The following is a 17,991-nucleotide window of genomic DNA, read 5'->3' on the forward strand; positions in this document are numbered from 1 at the left end:
CCCCACCCCACCCTTCCTTGTCCTGGGCCAGGCCCAAGCAATGCTAGTTAAGTCATCTATATAATAATGGCCACAGTGGGTGAGGCCATTGGCCATCTAGCCTGATGTCCTGTCTTCAGAGGCAGTGAACAGAACAAGTGATCCATCCCAGTGCCAGTGTCTAGTAGTAAGGGGTTTAGAGACATCCAAAGCATGGGGTTGTTTCCCTGAGCATTGTGGCTAATAGCCATTGATAGACCTCTCCTCCTTGAATTTACCTAATTCTGTTTTTAATCCTGTTTATACTTTCGGCCTATACAACATCCCCTGGGAACATATTGTTTTTGCATTGTGTGAAGTAGGGATTTAAGCAAGTAGTCGACTACTTGACTACTCACATTCCCTCCCCCCTTGCTGCTTCTGTAACAGCAAGGAGGTGGAGCAGACTTAAAAGGTGCTGCCTGCTGCCCCCCACCCCTGCACGTGGCTGCCTCTATGAGAGGCAGCAGCGGAGTGGGGGGGCAAAGCAGTCGCTGCCTGCCACAGTCCCGGGTCATCTGTGGAGCAGCCCCTGTTCATGGATGTCCCAGCTCCCTGCTGAGACCCCCTGGGAACAGAGGCTGTGGGACACAGCACGAGCTGGGACTGAGCAAGCCTGGCTCAGTCCCAGCTTGTGCTGGGTCTTGGACCTACCCCTGCTGTGGCTCTGCAATTTAAATGTAGTAAGAATTAGGTGGGCAGGGCAAGGTAGTTTACAGCATTTAAACAGCAGAGCCTCAGTGGGAGTAGCTCCTGGACCCGGCATGAGCTGGGACTGAGCGCCTTCCCTTATCGACTAATTGTGTAGTTGATGATAATTCACAATTAGTGAAATACGCACTTCTTAACATCCGTAGTGTGAAGTACTTCCTTATGTGCACTCAACCTGCTGCATATTAATTTCATTGGGTAACTACTGGTTCTTGTGTTCAGTGAAGGGGTAAATAACACTCCCTATTCACTTTTTCACACCGTCTATGATTTTATAGATCTCTTTCATATCCCCTGATATCTCTTTTGCAAGTTGAACAGTCTTAGTCTTTTTTTATCTCTCCTCATATAATCATTTTTGTTGCTCTTCTCTACACTTTTTCCAGTTCTAATATTTATTTTTGGAAATGGGGAGAACAGAACTGCACGCAGTCAGTGTTCCAGGTGTGGGCACAGTATAGTTTTCTGTAGTAGCGTTGTGATTGTTTCTCTCTTACAAGCCATTAGAAAAAGGGTAGATAATAACATTAGCTTTTTGGCACACTGAGCAGATGTTTTCAGAGAACTATCCATGATGACGCCAAGATCTTTCCTGAGAGAGCTAATTTAGAGCCCATAATTTTGTTATGTATAGTTGGTATGATTTCCATTGTGCATTACTTTGCATTTGTCAGCATTGAATTTCATCTGCCATTTTGTTGCTCTCACTCAGTTTTGTGATATCTGTTTGTAACTCTTTGCAGTCTTCTTTGGACTCAACTATCCTGAGTAATATTGATTTGTCTGATTGTTTGGCAGGATTCCTTTTTCTGATTAACTAAAAAAAATTGTTTTTTTTTTTTTTTTGCTGTTCAGTTTGTCTGTGTCTCTAAAACAGTTACATTAAAGTAAATACATAAAACAGAGGGAACTTCCAGTTGCTTTCTGTGCCAGCTGATCCTGTTTTCCTTGCTATTGCTACAGGTGCAGTAAGTGCTCTGGCTAAATTTGGAGCCCAGAATGAGGATGTGTTACCCAGCATCTTAGTGTTATTGAAAAGGTGAGCTACATATCAGAATATGTCCCAGCAAACATTTCAGAGATTCTTTTTAAGAATTTTAAATGTTTGGACAAACCTGGGATTTTCCTGACATGCGGGAGTGCCTGACCCAGTAGAGAGAACATAATGACACCTCTGGACTTGCACAGTATTTTGGGTGCAGCGTCCTAGAGGGTATATTATTGGGTATATAGAACACTGCCTCCCCTGATAGATTTGAATATTGGTGTTGCATTCAATGCCACAACATTAATGATAGAAATGAAATGTGATTTGTCCTTTTCATATGTGTTCATTTTTTTAAATTGTATCCTTTGGTATATATGGTTGTGATTCTTTTCTTCCACTATTTGATCTGAGGAAGTGGGTCTGGCCCACGAAAGCTCATCATCTAATAAACCATCTTGTTAGTCTTTAAAGTGCTACATACTACTAGCATGACTGTAATGCATATTTTCAGTTTCTTTAGGCCACCAAGGTAGATCAGTCATCTGCATACATTCACAGTGCTCACAGCTGGGTTTTGTCTTGCCTTCAGATGTGTGATGGATGATGATAATGAAGTGAGAGACAGAGCCACATTCTACCTAAACGTCTTAGAGCAGAAACAGAAAGCTCTCAACGCTGGCTACATCCTGAATGGTAACTGGATGCTTTTCAGAATAAAGCTGCATTTATTACCCAAGGTCACTAGGGAACAGGCTGGTTCCAGGGAGCTTGAACATCCTTCAGGCTGTCATAAATCCATTAATTGGCCTATAATTGCATGAAGGGTAAGGTCACGTAAAGACATTTGGTAGATTACCTCTTGATGTGAAGGACACATGCATTTCAGTCATCTTTTCCAAATCTGCTCATACCTGTGCTGTAGGGCGGCTGACTTCTCAGGTTGTAGGACAGTGATGACTGTGCATGAGAGACTCGCGTTCAGACCCTGAGGAATGTAGTTACAGTAAAACTCCAATAGTCCGGCATCCAGTGGCCCGGCACTCCCGATAGTCTGGCACTAACTGGAACCCGGAAGTGCTCTGGCCAACCGGACAATTGGAGCTGCTCCGCACGGCTTCCCCAAGTCTGCTGCTGCTGCTGCTGAAACTGACCAGCTGTGGACTTGGGGAAGCATTGCAGAGCAGCCGGGGTGCTGCCCGGTTGGTCCCGCAGCGCCGTCCCTCACCCCCCTGCTCGGCGCCCGGCAGCACCCGAGCTGCTTTGCTCCGCGCCGCTTCCCTAAGTCCGCCGCAGCCGCTATGAAACTGACGAGCAGCGGTCTTGGGGAAGCTGCACAGCAGAGCAGCTGGCGTGCTGCCCGGTGCCGAGCGGGGGGGTGAGGGGTGGCGCTGCGGGACCAACTGGGGTAGCATCCCAGCTGCTCTGCCCGCCGCTTCCCCAAGTTGCCGCTGCCGCTTGCAGCCCCAGCTGGCCTGTCGGCGGCAGCTGCGCAGGGCTTCCTCCATCTCCCTGCAAAATGGCGGAGGGTTCACCCCACGCCGTGCCGTTCCCCGCCGGACCCCTCACCTCCCACAGACCCATCACAACCCCCCTGCCAGAGTACCTCCTGATACTCCAGCATATCCGATAATCCAGCACCCCCTGGGTCCCAAAGGTGCCGGATTATCGGAAGTCTACTGTACAATTAAACTGTCAAATGCATTCCAGATGTTTGCCGTTACAGGTGTGCTCTGGGGGTGATACTCATTTGCATAAATGTCCTCAAAGTATTTTCAGAAATGCAGGTCTGGATTCAGTGTGTCCAGTGCAAGAACACTTGGCACCTATGTATTTTACTGCACTAGCCAATAAAGAAGAGCAGAGGTGGAGATTTAGTTGGAATCTTAGCTAACCGAGTTGATGTTTGCCGTGACTTCAGTGATCTCTCCCTTCTTTCCTCAGGCTTGACAATATCCATCCCTGGCCTGGAGAGGGCACTGCAGCAGTATACCCTGGAACCTTCTGAGAAACCCTTTGACCTGAAATCTGTTCCTTTGGCAACTGCTCCCATCTCAGAACAAAGAACAGGTACCCATGGAATAACCGGGGGCACACTTCTCCAGTATTAAAGCTGTTTGTGTGCAACATCCCCTCAGGGGATGGATTAGATGAGATCTCATGGACGTCTTTATCTCCAGCTTATGTGATGCCATATAAGATCCATCTTGTTTGAATTTTGGGGTGTTTATTTTCTGTAAAATCCATGCTAGTAAATTCAGTTGCTCCCAGATTAGGATTTTATTGTAATCCTCCTGCTAATAATAGTAATCACACATAATCCTCACTGAAGCTGCTGTTTTTCCCGGGCTATTTTGGAAGTGAATCTGAGGATTTTGAGTACAATAGGATGCATTGCTTGGGGTGAGAGTAAGGAAGTCTGTAGCAAGACAAAACATGGGCTTCCTTCGTATTCTAAAGGAGTCCTTATCAGTATGTCTGATGCCTGTGAGCTAGTGATCTTCTCAGTTAATTTCTCTTTCCTGTTTTTCTTCTGCCCCTCCAGAAAGTATTCCTATCACTGTGGTCAAACAGCCAGAGAAAGTGGCAGCGACAAGACAAGAAATATTCCAAGGTAAGCAGAATGTATGGCAGCTTTCATTAACCCTGTGTAAGGAGAAGAGATGTGGCTGTAGTGGTCATGTGATTTGTTGGGTCTGCCTAAATCTTATAGCTTTTCACCATCTGAGGTTGATCCTCATGGAAGGGAAGTAGACCATTGTACTTCAAGCCAACTTCTGACTAGTGGAGTTATGATTAGGGGCTTGTCTCCTCAAGACAGATTACAAGCATCCTCAGTAGTTTCTCTAGCATCCTCAGCAGTTTTTCTAGCATATCTACTGAACAGTGTTCCCTCTAAGATTTTCCAACCATGAGCAGAGTGAGTTTTGGCTTGTGCACCAATATTGAGGTCATGTACGCTGGTTTGGATGTGTGCCAGCGTAACACCCAATTTATTACTACACACTTGAACAGAACCCCTCCCCCCCACCTGCCATGCAGCATGTCCTGTTCCCGGTCACCAGAGCAGATACCCCTCCCACCATGTGGCAGGTCCCATTCACAGCCCAGCTGCCAGAACAGGTCCCGGCTTCCCCTGCCATGTAGCAGCCCTGGCCACTGGAACAGGTCTCCCTGCCATGTGGCTACGGCAGGTCCTGGTCCCCCGCCCCAGTGGCTCCATCACCATGCCATCTCAGCTGGTCCCGCCTACTGGAGCAGCCGCCTGCTGTGCGAATTCTGCTGCTCGCTCTCCAGAGGAGGTGAGTGGGGGAAGAATTTTTTGTGTGCGTTCTTGCAGGCATCTTAAAATCATAGAATACCAGAACTGGAAGGGACCTCATGAGATCATAAAGTCCAGTCCCCTGGCCTCATGGCAGGACCAAGCATGGTCTGTATCATCCCTGATAGTTGTCTGTCTTACCTGCTCTTAAATATCTCCAGTGATGGAGATTTCACAGCCTCCCTAGGCAATTTATTCCAGTGTTTAACCACCCTGATAGGAAGTTTTTCCTAATGTCCAACCTAAACCTCCCTTGCTGCAGTTTAAGCCCATTGCCTCTTGTCCTGTCATTAGAGGCCAAGGAGAACAATTGCCCCCCCCACACACACACACTTCCTGTGACAGCCTTGTAGATACCTGAAAACTGCTATCATGTCCCCTCTCAGTCTTCTCTTTTCCAAACTAAACAAATCCAATTTCTTCAGCCTTGCCTCATAGCTCCAGTTTTCTAGACATTTAATAATTTTTGTTGCTCTTCTCTGGACCTCCTAATTTCTCCACATCTTTCTTGAAATGTGGTACCCAGAACTAGATACAATAGTTCTAGCCTTCATTTGAGGCCTAATCAGCACAGAGTAGAGCAGAAGAACTACTTCTTGTGTCTTGCTCACAACACTACTGTTAATGCATCCCAGAATCATGTTTGCTTTTTTTGCAACAGTGTCACACTGTTGACTCATATTTAGCTTGTGATCCACTATGACCCCTAGATCCCATTCTGCAGTACTCCTTCCTAGACAGTCACTTCCCATTCTGTATGTGTGAAATGGATTGTTACTTCCTAAGTGGAGCACTTTGCATTTATCCTTATTAAACTTCATCCTATTTAACGGGAACTATGCTGCTGAAGTGCTTGGTATTAGCCATCGATAGGCTATGGGCGTAGATACACCATTAGACTTAACCAAAATGGCAATTCCTATGTTCCTCATCTGGAGGTAATTCCAAACTTGAAGGGCCAGCAATGCTGCTTCTGACTTTTGAATATGACCTGCAACTTGGCACCTGTGAGTTTTGAAAAACAAAACCTGTTTATTTCTGTTAACTGTGTTTTAGAGCAACTGGCAGCTATCCCAGAGTTCAGAGGGCTGGGCCCACTCTTCAAGTCCTCTCCAGAGCCTGTGGCTCTTACAGAATCAGAGACTGAGTATGTGATCCGTTGCACCAAACATATGTTTGTCAACCACATGGTGTTCCAGGTGCGTAGGCTGCTGCTACAGGATTGTAAAAATAATCTAATTGTTAAATGCCCACTGGGTTGTTTCTTCCCAGTGATGTGTTTTGTTTAGTTCACAATGTGCAAAAGAGGTGTATGGTTTTGAGAGAGCTTCTCCCACTAGTCTAGGCCCAAGTAATTTGAATTTAACCTCAACATGTGTGCATAATGTACATCTAAAGCATGTAAACAATTACTAGATGATGCTGTTCTCATTCATACTATGTATGTGGGTGAGGGAGGGCTACTCTGTTTATGGGGTAGGAAGAAAAGGTACCTCAACCAGAAGCCTCAGAGTCAGTGTAAGGGTTGTCCTTAGGATTGATGGGGCCCTACGCTGTACTATTAGACTAGTGTCCCTATGCTCAATGACAGTGGGGAGGGGGAGTGGGAGTGGAGGGAATGATGATTTTTTTAGAGGTGTGATTTTATAATCTTCAGCAACACATTAATGAAATAGCTTTTAAACAAATTTTAAACTAAGGTCCTGTTGGCTAACACAGTAAATTCAGAAATTAACAGTATATACCTTTGGTTGGCAAAAGCCTGTTAAATGGCTTCATTACCACTTGAATGGCTCTTTCATAGTTTTGGTATCTGCTAATAGGTCTGGCAGGCCTTCTCACTTTTAAGTTAACTAGATCCTCTCTGGAGGAATCAGAACCAGAGAACAGGGATAGAAAGAGGCAGGTGGGTGGACACTGAGACCCAGTGGTGTCCCAAATGTTCAGGTGCCTACCCTGTGTAAGGGTCAGGATGACACTGGTCAGGGTCAAGAAAGGATGGAGCTTCCTTAATTCGTCAGAGTAAAAAGGTTACGATAGATTCAATAGAAGGACAGGCCAAGAGGAGAGAGTATTTTTCATCTGTTTATACTTATTTAAACCATGAAATTTATTTTTACACACACACACACCCCTGCATCTGAGACTCCAACTGGTGCAAGGCATGAGGAGTTTTGCAGCTAGTTTATAAAGAGTATGAATATTTAATGCTTACATAACTCTTTTTACAAAAGCTCTCAAAACTCTTTACAGAGACACACATGCATTATCTTCATCCATTTTATATCTAGATCAAGCTAACCTTCCCTATAGTGAAGATTGTGGAATACTTTCCCGGGGAAGTGGTGGAAAGCTGTCTTTCTGGAAACTGCACTGTACAAAGCACTAAGACTGCACTAAAAGAGATGGATTACATGTGACCTAATAACTCTCTTCTATCTCTGAGTCCTCTCTGAGCCACAAGGCCATTGCGCCTTACTTGTTTTAAATGTATTTTCTTATTAAATGTTTACAGAGGTGTCTTCATCCAATGGAGTTTTTAACTTCTTAGCTGAAAAAGTAGAAATGCCAGCTTCTCTGTGGTACATGTCTCACACTTAATCTTTGATCACACAACTCAACATCCAGCAGAACAGAGTTTAGGATTTAGGTAGCAGATACTGCAAAATGGGGTCGGCCTTAAAAATTCATACTGCTCTGCCTGAAACACTATCTACTATTATGTCTATCATTATTGGCTTCAAGCTGTTGCTTCCCTTTTCTTCCTGGTGTAGTTTGATTGTACAAATACACTGAATGATCAGATCCTGGAGAATGTCACAGTACAGATGGAGCCGACAGAGGGGTATGAGGTCATTGGCTATATACCTGCCAAAAGCTTACTGTATAATCAGCCTGGTATCTGCTACACATTGGTAGCGCTGCCTGAAGAGGACCCCACAGCAGGTAAGCAGCTTGTTCTCGTAGATTCTCCTTCCCCTCAGATAACCCATATTGTATGTCTCATACCCTCTGCCCATTTCTAAGCCATTTGCTGTCGTTGGCAAGTGAACACACCACCCAACAGTACTGAGTACAGGTTTTCTTCACTACTCTGTGCAGTATAGCCTCTAAAGGCTCCTCTCCTGAAGAATTCTTCCTGCATCTTCTCCTAGGTTAATTTGCTCCAAAGCATTTCAGAATGAGGCTGTGCATAGCCCTTTGCCTCCCTTCTTCTCAGACACTAGGAAGACTGCTTGGCATGAATGTAACAATTAATGTGATGCTGGTTACTGACAAGGTCTGAGGTGGAAGCTGAAATTGGAGGATCCCACACTAACAGAACCTAAATACCTTTCTTGTCTAACCTGACCTCTTAATAGTAAGAGAGAGGTGGCTTTGTTAGTCTGTAACTAAAAAATACTTAAACAACAATAATGAAGAAGTGGATTGTGACCTCGAAAGCTCATGATACTATTTATATATTTGTGTTAGTCTCTAAGGTGCCACAGGACCATTGTTGTTTTTTAAGTTCTCTTAATAGTAGTTGTCTTTCCCCTGCAGCATAGACTTGGGACACCCATTGCACTGGACATGCCTTTACTACTACCCTTAATAGATGTTATGACTGAAAGATAAACGAGGTCAGGCAATTTGTAAAGAGAGGACGGATGGTCTGGGGGTGTGAGCACTATCCTGGGACTCAGACTGGGGTTTAGTTCCCTGCTCTCCCACAGACTTCTAATGTGACTTTAGAAAATCACCTAGTTTCCCTTTGCTTCAGTTCTCCATGCATTAAATGGGGATAATAATACTGCTGTACCTCCCAGGGCTGTTATGAGAGGTTTGCAGTGCACTCAGGCACTATGGTAATAGGGGGCACGTAAGTCCCTACAGTAGGTAAATAGAACTTGCAGTGCCTACTAGAATGCATACAGCTGAGTCTCCAGCTCACGTATGCCCTTACCAGTCAGAAGGTAAAGTGGTCTCTACACTTCAGTCTCGTTTGGTTTTCTCTATAGTAACACAACTGATGACTGTTATACCTCTTTTTTTGTTCACTGGGTAGTTTCTGTTCCATCTGGGATGGTTCATCACTGCCTGTCTTAATTTGTAAGGAAGTATTAATCAGCTGCTGTGTTGCACTGCAGAGGCAACAGTATTTCAGTGGTAGGTGAAGTGACTCCTAGATAATATCTTGAGTATCTCATGGGGCAGTGAGGCTTATTTAATGAAGATTCCTAAAGTTTTTTGAAATCCTCCTATGAAGAATAATATAACTTAATCTGAGGGTCTCCATGTTTTACAAACAACTCTCACAGCCCACTGTATCTATAATCCTTTACTAATCTAAATATGTAGAATGTGAACATTTCATATTTGGAAGACTGAAGCACAGAGCCGGGGAAGTGACTTACCCAATTTCATACAGCAACTCAGTGGCCGAACTGAGAATAGAACACGGGGCTCTTCCAGTCCCCTATTTCAAATGCTGTACTGTGCTCCCGCCTATGGAGAGAAATGTATGTCATGTGGTAACATGAGTCTTTCCTTTGCCTCCTCCTTCTCCAGTGGCCTGTACATTCAGCTGCATGATGAAGTTCACCGTTAAGGATTGTGACCCAAACACTGGTGAAACAGAGGATGAGGGCTATGAGGATGAGTATGTGGTAAGGAACTGATAATTGGACTTTCAGTAGGACTTTCAGATGGCTTTTGTTTCCCTTATATTTTCTGCAAAAGCGACGAGGAGTCCTGTGGCACCTTATAGACTAACTGAAGTGTAGGAGCATAAGCTTTCGTGGGCAAAGACCCACTTCGTCCCATGCATCTGACGAAGTGGGTCTTTGCCCATGAAAGCTTATGCTTACACTTCAGTTAGTCTATAAGGTGCCACAGGACTCCTCGTCGCTTTTGCAGATTCAGACTAACACGGCTACCCCTCTGATACTTATATTTTCTGTGCACCAATAGCCTGTTCCTCTGAAATGTAATCTGTCCACAGAAGCTTTGGGCACTGTCTGTGAAGAAGGGTGTGAGGTTCCTCCCGGGGAGACAGAAGTTCTTTGGCATGAGTTTCCCTAGTTTCTGCAGCTGTTTTTCTGATTGTTGGGGCCAAGACACAAATTTACTGAAACTCTGAGCTTCAAAGTTGTAAAATCTAAGCATGGACAAGTGGTTTACTCTGCCTAACCTGAAGTATCCTCTTGTAGATACTCTTCATGCACATAGCAGGCTACCCCTCACCTTTAGCTTTACGAAGGCTGTGATGTCTCCCTCAGATTGGGTTGCCCTAGGTTAGCATGCTGTGTCATATATCAGGAATGAAGGCACTGAAAAACCAGCATGGTTCCTACCACATGTTGGCCAGCATAGATAGCCTTCCTGTGAACTAGAACTCTCTGTGGAAGGGTAAATAAAGCTCCTTCTGTTCTTGAACACTGCTTTTGATTTTAAAAATAACGTGTCAGTGCTTAAAACTGGACAAAATGCAGGACAATGTAGCACTTTAAAGACTAACAAGATGGTTTATTAGATGATGAGCTTTCGTGGGCCAGACCCACTTCCTCAGATCAAATAGTGAAAGAAAATAGTCACAACCATATATACCAAAGGATACAATTAAAAAAAATGAACACATATGAAAAGGACAAATCACATTTCAGAACAGGAGGGGGATGCAGGGGAGGGGGGAAAGGAAGGAAGGTAATTGTCTGTGAATTGATGATATTAGAGGTGGGGAGAGTGGGATGTTTGTGAGTTAATGGTATTAGAGGTGATAATTGGGGAAGCTATCTTGATAATGGGTAAGATAGTTCAAGTGTTTGTTCAATCCTCTTTGGAGAGTGTCGAATTTTAACATGAATGACAGTTCAGAGGATTCCCTTTCAAGTGCAGATGTAAAAGGTCTTTGTAGCAGAATGCAGGTGGTTAAGTCATTGAGAGAGTGTCCTTTCTGGTTAAAATGGCAAGAAACTGTTTTTTCTTTGTGATCTTGTCTATCTGTTTTGTGGGCATTAATCCTTTGGCGAAGCGTCTGAGATGTTTGTCCAATGTACATAGCAGATGGACACTTTCGGCACATGATAGCATAGATTATATTTCTGGATGCGCAGGAATATGTATTCTTGATCTTATAACTCAACAGTATTATACACTGTTAAACTGGACAGTGGCTCTACCAACACTGTAGCTGCTTTAATGAATAAAGGATACTGGTTTTTTGGTCAGCTCCTCCACTGAATGAGTTTCATTTCATAGACCAGAGCCTGACTCTAGTACCAGGAAAATTCCATTGCTGGTCCTTGAACCTGTAGGAAAACCTCTTGGCGGTGAGACAAGGGCTGTATTAGTGTTACTTGTAAATGTTTCTATCTGAGCCAATAATATCCAATCAGAGCTTTTGAGCACAAAACTTATCTTCATGCTGAGATCTTTCTTGCTTACTGGGAGGGAAAAGTTACCCTGAGCTTAGCCAAAAGCTTTGATCACTTCACACAGGGTGGCTTTGTTTGCCTTTTGGAATAGAAGATATGATGTGTCTGACCGTAACCTGTTCTGTTGGCTCCTGTATTTCCCTGCCCCTTCTTCACCAGACACTGCTGAATATGAAATTGCAGAAACTACTTGGCTGTATATCAGCATGAGCTGGAGCTGGAGCTGTGCCCAAGTAGAGAGAATAGAGATGTTTTTCCAAAGGACATTACATAACTAGACCCTCCTCTGTGCCAGATTACAAGAGACAGACATCCCTCTCCTTTGCGGCATTTGAGCAATTTTAAATAATAACCATAGTCCATCCATTAATGAAACTAGAATTATCAGATTTTGATTATACTTGCAGAGGGGTGTTACCAAAAGTATATGCACTGGAGAGAGAGGCTTCTCCAGTGAAGCAAGTTCTACCTCCAATAGATGTAGCACAACAACAGCTCAGTTGATCTAACATGCGGTAGTGGATGGTATCTGATATGATACTTCCGGAGAAAATCTCAAGTGCAGGCATGTACCCTTCTCCATTATGGACTCTGACGTTAGTCCTTCTCAGACCTGGGTTCTCTCTGTACATTAGTGATCTCAGGAATGATGAGCTGGGGAACAGAATACAGAGAAGTTTCTCAGTATTCCAGAAATGTAAATCCTACAAGCCCCTGCCTCTATTTTTATTTTAAAATTTATTTTTGTGTTGTCCCTTCTTTTGGATCTTTCTCAGACATTTTGATCTTTGGCGGGTTGAAAGCTATGTTTTGAATGGGAAATCCTGTAAGAAAATCCTGGGTATGGAAGAGTTGATGGCTCTTCCAACTTCAGTAGCCCATCAAAACATATTGTACGGGTTGAACCTCTCTAGTCCAGCACTGTCGGGACTTGACCAGTGCCAAGCCATAGTATTTGCCAAACCACGGGAGGTTAATATTGTCTCACAGCATTACCAACACTTCCACTGCTTACTGGACTCTTAGAAGACAGGGGTAAATTAGAGCTAAATAACAGTGCAGAACACTGAGAGCTGTAAACAAACTTCATGGGACTGTGCAAATCTTGGCCACACCCAGGATAAGTGGACATCCGGCTAACTAAAATCATGCCAGACCATGGATGTTGCCAAACCAAAGAGTGCTGGATTAGAGAGGTTTAACCTTTACCAAAATACCATTGCTCAAGTAAATCAAAAGGGTAGAAGAAGCTAATTCTGAGAAATCCATGATGACACATAAATGTCACCATTTTTACTAGATTATAATGAGCCCTGTCTATAGATTTAGCCTGACAAGAACAGTCTTATTTATGTGAAACTTCCTTTCCCTATCAGCTTGAAGACATTGAGGTAACAGTAGCTGATCACATCCAGAGAGTTCTGAAGCCAAACTTTGGGGCAGCCTGGGATGAGGTTGGTGATGAGTTTGAAAAGGAAGAGACCTTCACTTTATCCACCATTAAAACATTGGAAGGTAAGGAAGTCTCTGACCCCCACAGAACTCCTAGCATTTTCCTGCATGCAAGAGGCAGAGTTCTGAACTCTGGCCTTTTAGAGTATGTCAGCACTGCAACAGGGAGATGTGATTCCCTGCACAGGTTGACAGACTTGCAGTAGTTCAGCTCATCTTAACACGCTAAAACTAGCAAAGTGGGTTCTGCAGCACTGCTGGTGGCTTGGGCTAGCCACCTAAGACCAGGCCCACATGCTCCGCTGGGTCTGAGCTTTGGAGGCTAGTCCAACCCATGGCCACTACTGCAGCATCCATACTGCTATTTTTTTGTGCTTTAGCTAGAGCCGAGCTAGCAAAAGTCTAGCTGCCCATGCAGAGAATGACACCTCCTAGCTGCATAGTAGACATACCCCTAGAGCTGTGGCTCCCTTTGCTCTATTGAATGCTCTTTTGGGCCTCAGTTGTACACCTTGAAATTGAAGTCACAGTTCATGTCTAAGGTCCAATACAGACCACTTTCTGAGTAAGACTGTAATGGTCCAAATCCATCTCCAGTGCAGATTCACATAATTGGATTTAGCCCATTGTGCACAGTGTTAGCCTTTCATGAGAGAAAGCTGCTTTTAATTTTAAAAGAAACCATGTTGGTTTGGTCATTGCTGTGGTGATGGAAACACATCCCAAATTCTGAATATCAGTGTTTGGGAACTGGGAAGGCCGTATGGTGAGGAAGGAAGAGAGCACCTCTCACTGGCCTTGAGCAACACCCTTTTCAGGAAGTTGGAACATGGTTCAGCCTTAACTCTAGCTGTCCTTGCACAGGAGAGGTAGTCTGTGCCTTACAGCCCAAAAGTAGGAAGGAAGAATAAATGATAGAGGTAATATGAAGCTGGGGAGAGGAATCCTGAAAATGACTCCTCCTCTTCTCCTCACACTCAGTTTATTTATGTTAAATATTCTATCTAGGCCTCTTCCAAAACCCATTGAAGTCTGTTGGGTGACAGCTTCTGGGGATATTTTTATATTGGGCCCTCGTCATGTGATTTTGTGTTGCTCCCTTTAATGGCCACTGTCTGATGGGGATTAGTCCTTAGTTTGTTGCCTCTTGTCTCTTCTCTTTGGCTATCTCTGTGCTTACTTTCATGTCATTTCATGCTTAGAATACCTTCCCTGAGCTGATACTCAAAGCCACAACCCTCATTTATTTTAAATCCCCCTGAAGACCTAAGTCTCATGGGAGGCCTGAAATAAATTCATTGTCTCCTCCTTCATTTTGTCAATTTTTATTTCAAGTTATGCCACTGCTGTGCACTAGCCTTGCTGAATTGTTGTGCAGTCATTTTATGCTGTCCATGTCCTCCTTCCTGCTTACCTTTATGTGAGCCATGCACCCACCCCACTGAGTTGGTCCCTGTATGAACACCTGTGGAAGCATTGTCTCTGACCTGGAGAACTACTTTGTCAGCCCATTGGGGCAGACCAAATGTCTTCTTTGTGTTGGGAGGGCTTTACTATAACACTGGATCCTAATTAAATAATTACGTTAAATAAACCTATTAAACTGACCCTCTGATTTCTTTTAACAGAGGCAGTCAGTAATATTGTGAAGTTTCTGGGGATGCAGCCATGCGAGCGATCAGATAAAGTGCCAGACAACAAAAACTCACACACGTTATTCTTAGCAGGTAAGCTGTTGGGATTCTCTGTCGGGATCTGTGCCCCCCACCTTATGTGACACTCTTGACAGCTCTGAGGATACACAGGGATTTGCCTGCTTTGAGACTCAACAGTAGTGCTCAGGATGCTAGCCCAACTAGTACATAGCCTATCTATTGCTCATTTGCCAGAGCCTTGTGTAATATTAATTAGCCCAGTAGTAAGCAAATAGTGGCTCACAGGCTGGATCTGGTTCCCAAGGGTTAGCATGCTGGCCTGGCCCTGGGCACATGGTGCGGCGCTTGCGGGGAGCGTCGGCCCCGGGCGCACGGCGCTTGCAGGGGGGGGAGCGCCGGCCCCGGGCGTGTGGCGCTTGCGGGGGGGGAGGAAGCGCTGGCCCCGGGTGCGCGGCGCTTGCGGGGGGGGGAGGAAGCACCGGGCGCGCGGCGCTTGCGGGGGGGAGGAAGCGCTGGCCCCGGGCGCGCGGCGCTTGCGGGGGGGAGGGGGTGAAGCTCCGGCCCCGGGCGTGCAGCGCTTGCGGGGGGAGGGGGTGAAGCTCCGGCCCCGGGCGCGCGGCGCTTGCGGGGGGAGGGGGTGAAGCTCCGGCCCCGGGCGCGCGGCGCTTGCGGGGGGAGGGGGTGAAGCTCCGGCCCCGGGCGCGCGGCGCTTGCAGGGGGGAGGAAGCGCTGGCCCCGGGTGCGCGGCGCTTGCGGGGGGGGGGGGGAAGCACCGGGCGCGCGGCGCTTGCAGGGGGGAGGAAGCGCCGGCCCCGGGCACGTGGCGCTTGCGGGGGGGAGGGGGTGAAGCTCCGGCCCCGGGCGCGCGGCGCTTGCGGGGGGGAGGAAGCGAAGTCCCGGGCGCGCGGCACTTGCGGGGGGGAGGAAGCGAAGCCCCGGGCGCGCGGCGCTTGCGGGGGGAAGGAAGCGCTGGCCCCGGGCGCGCGGCGCTTGCGGGGGGGAGGAAGCGCTGGCCCCAGGCGCGCAGCGCTTGCGGGGGAGGGTGGGAGCAGCGGCCCCGGGCGCGCGGCTTTGGGGGGGTCCCAGGCGCATGGCTATGGGGGGGGCACCCGGCCCCGGGCATGTGGCTATGGGGGGAGGGGCCACCCCTGGGCGCGCAAGTGTCCCCACCTCCCGGAGCCCGGCGGGCGAACGGCCATGTCCCCTGGCACCCGACAACCTCAAAATGTTGGGGACCACTGGTCTAGATGGTGCATGATTGCAGGACTCTTGAGTGCAAAAGACTGGGCTTGATGATCTCTTGAGGTCCCTTCCACTCCTGATTCTATACAAGATGAAAGGAGGGCTGGAGCAACAAACTGAACATAATCCTAGATGTTAAATTAAGATACACACTGGGTGAGCAACTGACGGTGATATCAGAAATGTCTATATCTGCCCATCTGAGCCTAACTTTTGGGCTACGTCTAGACTACATGGCTCCGTTGACAGAGCCATGTAAAATAGTTTATTCGGCATAGTCAAAGAAGCGGGGATTTAAGTAATCCCCAATTCATTAAAATAAACATGGCCGCCGCGCTGTGCCAACGATCAGCTGATCTGGCACAGCGCGGCAGTCTAGACGTGGCGCGGTTGACAAAGGAAGCCTTTGTCGACCGCGCCGGTAAACCTCGTTTCATGAGGCACAGCGCGGCAGCCATTTTTATTTTAATGAAGCGGGGATTATTTAAATCCCGGCTTCTTTGACCGTGCCGAATAAACTATTTTACATGGCTCCGTCGATGGAGCCATGTAGTCTAGACGTAGCCATACATTTAATTTGTTTCAATGGGGTTTTGAAAGATTTATACTACTGGCTAACTCATCTAGCTATCTTAATGTGCTACTGTGAGTTTAGAACTACCCAGATGTATTGTGGACTTTTTGGACTGTGTTCAGCTGATACTTTTTGGAGAGTGGACTGTGTTCCAGCCACATGAGTGTCCTTAGAAGTTGATGGATGAACTAATGGCATTCAAGCACCTTATTCTCTTCCTCCTTTGCTGTTCCAGGTGTGTTTCGGGGTGGCCATGACATCTTGGTACGTTCTCGTCTTGTCCTGACAGATACTGTAACAATGCAGGTCGCCGCCCGGAGTGGAGAAGAGCTTCCTGTGGATGTAATCATGGCCTCTGTTGGCTAATCATGACCTTTTTGAGACTGCACTCTGACACAAGGCCCATCCATAAAGGGAAAATGTTCTTGGTTTTCTGCTCCCCTCTGTTCTGGACATTGAATTGGAATCACATTCACTACAGCAGCTTTTTATCATTAGTAAAACTAGGACAGTTATTTTGGGTTTTTCTAAATAAAAATTGTGGAGTTTAAGGTCTGATAGGAAGTTTGAGGAAGTATCTAGTTTCACTTAAATCTACAAACTTATCTAAAGAATCAGTCCATTTAATACTAAGTTGCTGGATTCTGCAGCACGAGGGAGAGAAGGGGAGAGTCCTTAGTTTCCAATTAAGCCTTTTTTAACAATCCCTATCATAATAGTGTATCAAAAAGACCCTTAAAAACACAACATAGTAAATAAAAGAATAAAATTCCCTCTCCAGCAGGCTACAAAACTTGGCTGCCTTCCTCCACCATCTTGATGATAAATGAGAGGCTGATCTTCTCCCAGAGTACTTACCCCTCAAAACAGTAGGTTGGGAATGTGTGCTTGCAATTGTATTAAGTTAAAAATGGGAAATAAGTGCCTAGCTCTCAGCTTTGCACAACCATGTCAGATGGAAATAGTATCCATAAAGTGCAAATCAGTTGAACACACTGTATATTTGGTTTGGCTGTTAACATTTGCGTAGTTATCAGTGACTGCTGTCTCTGCCATTCTTAGATGCAACACTGAAGGCCTACTGTGTAAGTGGTGGACGATTATGTGATTTTGGTGTGGTGACGTATCCTGGGAAAAGTGACCAATTAGATTTTTTAGTATGTAAGAAGCAATATGGTGAAGTGTAACAGTGTGTGGTGTCAACCAGAGCTAGTGTCAGACAAGGGAAATCCAGGAGAGAGGTCTGCTTTTTGCACCTGTAATTCATCTTTGTTCTCTGCCTGTATTTTTTATGCAAAATGTCACCATATAATGTAACATTAAATGATCCTGATGGAATTTACATAATTATTGGCCTAAAGGTGTAGCCAAAGGCATAGCAACAACTTACTTCTGCAACATTGTCAAGGCATATGCAACTGGTGGGGAAATTGTCATAGACAGTGCCAGTCTTGCATGCTTTATAGAAAAAGTGTAGGGATTATATCGGGCAGCAACAGCGTTTGTCTTTGCCCTTTCTGTTCACTTCTTCTGTGTTGTCCAAACCACTAGCCATGTGTGGCTGTTTGGCCTGTTGAGTGTGGTGAGTTTGCTTTACTGTAAATTTACTTGCGCAA

At 45.8% G+C, this 17,991-nt stretch overlaps 1 protein-coding gene across 2 annotated transcripts in view; it reads left to right on the forward strand.

The window, feature by feature from the left end:
* Positions 1-17,722, forward strand: part of COPG1 (coat protein complex I subunit gamma 1) — a 48,786-nt gene extending 31,064 nt beyond the window's left edge. For both annotated transcript variants that reach the window (XM_006130882.5, XM_075938826.2), the window contains exons 15-24: positions 1,693-1,768; positions 2,307-2,410; positions 3,659-3,784; positions 4,260-4,328; positions 6,093-6,235; positions 7,811-7,982; positions 9,588-9,685; positions 12,829-12,967; positions 14,533-14,631; positions 16,611-17,722. In XM_006130882.5, coding sequence (XP_006130944.3) covers positions 1,693-1,768; positions 2,307-2,410; positions 3,659-3,784; positions 4,260-4,328; positions 6,093-6,235; positions 7,811-7,982; positions 9,588-9,685; positions 12,829-12,967; positions 14,533-14,631; positions 16,611-16,741 — 1,157 coding nt within the window. In that variant the 3' untranslated portion in view covers positions 16,742-17,722. The remainder of the gene's footprint in view (positions 1-1,692; positions 1,769-2,306; positions 2,411-3,658; positions 3,785-4,259; positions 4,329-6,092; positions 6,236-7,810; positions 7,983-9,587; positions 9,686-12,828; positions 12,968-14,532; positions 14,632-16,610) is intronic.
* The last annotated feature ends 269 nt before the right edge of the window (positions 17,723-17,991 follow it).

This window comes from Pelodiscus sinensis, chromosome 11, assembly GCF_052426305.1.
Source record: "Pelodiscus sinensis isolate ZL-2025 chromosome 11, ASM5242630v1, whole genome shotgun sequence".
NCBI lineage: Eukaryota > Metazoa > Chordata > Testudines > Trionychidae > Pelodiscus > Pelodiscus sinensis.